Genomic DNA, 3,996 nt, shown 5'->3' with positions numbered 1-3,996 from the left:
ACAGCGAAACAGGACACCCACAGGACAGGAGGCAAAGCCCTTGTCCCGCCTTTTAACACATCTGAATCATGTCAGTGATTTTTTTGTGTGCTCACATAGCTAATGCAACAAAAGTCACCAACTGTCATCTTATTCCGATGAAGCTACGATTTTTAAAATTTCAAAACATACAATTTTTTGGTCAAAAATTACCAAAAAAGGCCCATAGGGTTAAGTATCTGAATTATGAGGGACAGTATGTTTTTTTTTTGTCTGTTTTGTACAGTAAAATGTGAACTGTCTTCCATAGGTACCAATCTATCCCATGTCTGGTTCACCGTCCAGCTTAATCATGGACCACAACGCAACCAATTCAACGGAAGAACCTTGTGGCTTGTCTGAAATGCCAGCTCGTCCGTTCTTTTTATGTTTATATACAGTGATTTTTCTGGCCAGCCTTGTGCTTAACAGCATTACAGTATACGTGTACTTTTGTAAAGCTCCAAAACAGTCCAGCATCACTATCTATATGAAGAATCTGGTTATAGCCGACATGTTTGTGTGTCTGTGTTTGATATTACGCATCGCTAAATATGCTAGCACTTCAATGGAAATACAGCGGATCTACTGTAACTTTGGCGCTCCAGCTTCCTACCTCAACATGTACTCCAGTATTCTCTTCATGGGCTACATCGCTGCAAACAGGTATGGATGTTTATCTTTTTCTGGTAAATAATTAACTTACAACAAACAAGCTAAACATGTCAGTCTCTAAGTGACATAAATATTTATGCCATGAAATAATCTAAATAATGATCAAGTATAATGAACTGCACAAAAAGTATTTCAAAAGTATCTGGCACATTTTACAAAAACATTTTACAACTAAAAACATTAATATAACATCATACAGAGCCCCTAAGGCAGGGGTCCCCAAACTTTTTTTCTGAGCGGGCCACATAATTTTATTTTGTTTAGTGGGGGGCCGGGTCGGTTTATAAAATAAAATTCTATATTTTATTATTATTTTACCTGTATTTATTATACCTTTTAATGCTAGAATAGTTTATTATTTTTTTATGGACCAGACAGACAAATGATAATTTCTTTTCAAAAGATATACAGATGCTTCTCAGTAAATTAGAATGTCATGGAAAAGTTAATTTATTTCAGTAATTCAACTCAAATTGTGAAACTTGTGTATTAAATAAATTTAATGCACGCAGAGTGAAGTAGTTTAAGTCTTTGGTTCTTTTAATTGTGATGGTTTGACTCACATTTAACAAAAACCCACCAATTCGCTATCTCAACAAATTAGAATATGGTGACATGCCAATCAGCTAATCAACTCAAAACACCTGCAAAGGTTTCCTGAGCCGTCAAAATGGTGTCTCAGTTTGGTTCACTAGGCTACACAATTATGGGGAAGACTGCTAATCTGACAGTTGTCCAGAAGACAATCATTGACACCCTTCACAAGGAAGGGTAAGCTACAAACATTCATTGCCAAAGAACCTGGCTGTTCACAGAGTGCTGCATCCAAGCATGTTAACAGAAAGTTGAGTGGAAGAAAAAGATGCACAACCAAATGAGAGAACCGCAGCCTTGACAGGCAGAACTGATTCAAGAATTTGGGTGAACTTCACAAGCAATGGACTGAGGCTGTGGTCAAGGCATCAAGAGCCACCATACACAGACATGTCAAAGAATTTGGCTACAGTTGTTGCAGAGGCATCTGGGCTAATGAGAAGAAGAAATGGACTGTTTCCCAGTGGTCCAAAGTCTTCTTTTCAGATTAGAGCAAGTTTTGTATTTTATTTGGAAATCAAGTTTCCTAGGAGGAAGGGTGGAGAAACTCATAGCTCAAGTTGCTTGAAGTCCAGTGATAAGTTTCCACAGTCTGTGATGATTTGGGGTGCAATGTCATCTGTTGCTGTAGGGGTTTTTGGAATCACAAGTCAAATTCTGCCTTCAGCATTTTCAGCGCTTCCACAGGCTTTTTAACTGGTTCTCAGCTGAAAAACTTTGGGTAACTGGGAGATGAGTGAAGTCTTGCCTTTGCACTTGTCCCACAAGCAGTGCTAGTTTCACCTCAAATGCTATTGAGTCATTTTGTCATCACTCTGATTTTTCTAGCTGGCTCGCGCATCACCTATTCGATCGCGATGACACATTACGTTGAATGTACCATTCTGTTGTTAATAACTAAGGGAAATTTTTGTTTGAAAGCCAACCTTTATTATCAAATAAAAGTAAAACATATTTCAAATTACATTTTCAAAATATGTCTCTGGCATTGTTCAGCCGCATTCGGCCCCCGGGCTTTAGTTTGGGGACCCTTGCCCCTAAGGGGACATGGTGGTGAAAAAAAATCAGGGTTATTTTTTTTTTTTGCATTCTTTTGCAAAACTTTTGCGTTCCCTCGCAAAACTTTTGCATTCCCTTGCAAAGATATTTGCATGTTCTCACAAAACTCTGTATTTTGTGTTTGGACTAAGACAGTGGTATAAAAAGGCAGAATTCGGTATAGAGTTTATCAATGAATTATACATACAAGAAAAGCAGAAAAGCCCAGAATATGAACAGAAAGCACTAATTGCATGTTAAGCGTTTTCCTCCTATAAAGAAAAAACAAACAAACAAACAAACAAACAAACAAAAAAAAAACAGACAAAGGCGGTGACAAAAAGAAGACCAAATATGCTATAGAAATTATTTAAAATATATTCTGTGTACTTTCAAACAGATGTGCCCACAATATGAGCTCAATTGCATAACAAGCATTTTCTTCCCCAGAGAAAACCACACTTAACGTGGCTTAATATAAGAAGACATGAAATAAAAAGCCCAAGTTTGATATTGTATTAAAAACATACAGATGAGAAACACAGTAATCCATTAAGCATGTTAAGAGTATGTTTTAAAGATACTGAAAAAAAAATCAGGGCATCAGTTTCAAATAACTAGTAAAGTAATGCATAACTTTTTAATGCACAAGAAAATATTCTACTTTTTTTTTCTCTCAAATAAGTAACTCAGGGTACTTTGTTTATATATCAGTATTGTTTTATATATCAATATCAGTTACATATTTATTGACTGACAGCTTTTTGACAGCTGTTTGAGCTGTGCCCTGTACCGTAAAGACGTGAATTTACATTTGCTTTCAGTTTGGATAAAAGCTTATTGAAATTAGCAGTAGCAAGTCATGGGATTATTTTCTGAGAATGGCCCTAGTTCTACATATATTACACATTTCACTGTATTCTACGATTCATGCTCTTTTGTTTCAGGTACATGAAGATCGCACGGCCACTGGAGACTCACATGCTGCAAACAGTTCGCTCAACTCGTTACATCTGCATCGTGACCTGGGCCATCCTGCTGTGCTGTAATTGTGCCTACACTGCTGTTTTTGTCAGTGCTGATGAACAAACTTCTGTCCACAGTGGTTTTGACTGTGACAGTTTTCATAACAACTTACTCAAACAGATCTACTTGGCCTTACAGATCACTTCCTTTTCAATGTTTTTGTTTGTGCTGGTATCCTTGATTCTGTTTTACTGGTTGAACGTACAGAAGCTTCGTCAAGCTCAGCGCACAATGCCGGATCAACCTGGGAACGCTAAGCTCAGCAAGTCAAAGCGTAACATGCGAGTTCTGGTGGTGGTTTTCTGTGTGTGTTTTGTGCCGTATCATCTGGTGAGACTGCCATATGTGTTCATCAAACCACTGCTGCACGACTGCACAGCAGCTCAGGTTTTCTACATCCTGAAGGAGCTGACCGTCCTGCTCGCAGTGCTAAACGCCTGCTTGGATCCACTTATTTACTTTGTCTTTTGCAAGACTTTCAGAGCACAGCTTAACCTTCAAAGATGTTGCCAGTCAGAATGAGATAAAGGGTGAAAGTTACTAGTAAGTTGAATTAAAGGGATAGTTTACCAATGCATACAGGTTTGTAACAAGTTGAGGGTGACAAACTTTTGGTGACCTTTCCCTTTAAAGTTGAAATGTATT

The 3,996-nt window shown here is 37.8% G+C and overlaps 1 protein-coding gene across 1 annotated transcript; it reads left to right on the top strand.

Annotated features, from left to right (window-relative positions):
• The first annotated feature begins 307 nt into the window (after nucleotides 1–307).
• Nucleotides 308–3,996, top strand: LOC141284215 (P2Y purinoceptor 14-like). Its single transcript, XM_073817219.1, has 2 exons — nucleotides 308–684; nucleotides 3,273–3,996. The coding sequence occupies exons 1-2, from the start codon at nucleotides 332–334 to the stop codon at nucleotides 3,871–3,873; spliced, it is 954 nt and encodes a 317-aa protein (XP_073673320.1). The 5' UTR covers nucleotides 308–331; the 3' UTR covers nucleotides 3,874–3,996.

Source organism: Garra rufa, chromosome 14 (genome assembly GCF_049309525.1).
Source record: "Garra rufa chromosome 14, GarRuf1.0, whole genome shotgun sequence".
Classification (NCBI taxonomy): domain Eukaryota; kingdom Metazoa; phylum Chordata; class Actinopteri; order Cypriniformes; family Cyprinidae; genus Garra; species Garra rufa.
Note: the sequence above shows the minus strand (reverse complement) of the source record. Positions and strands in the feature narration are given on the sequence as shown.

Excerpts from the sequence above, each read along its gene's own strand:
- LOC141284215 (XM_073817219.1), top strand. The coding sequence starts at position 332 with ATGGACCACAACGCAACCAATTCAACGGAAGAACCTTGTGGCTTGTCT. Across the intron at positions 685-3,272 it reads GGCTACATCGCTGCAAACAG|GTACATGAAGATCGCACGGC; the intron begins GTATGGATGTTT and ends CTTTTGTTTCAG.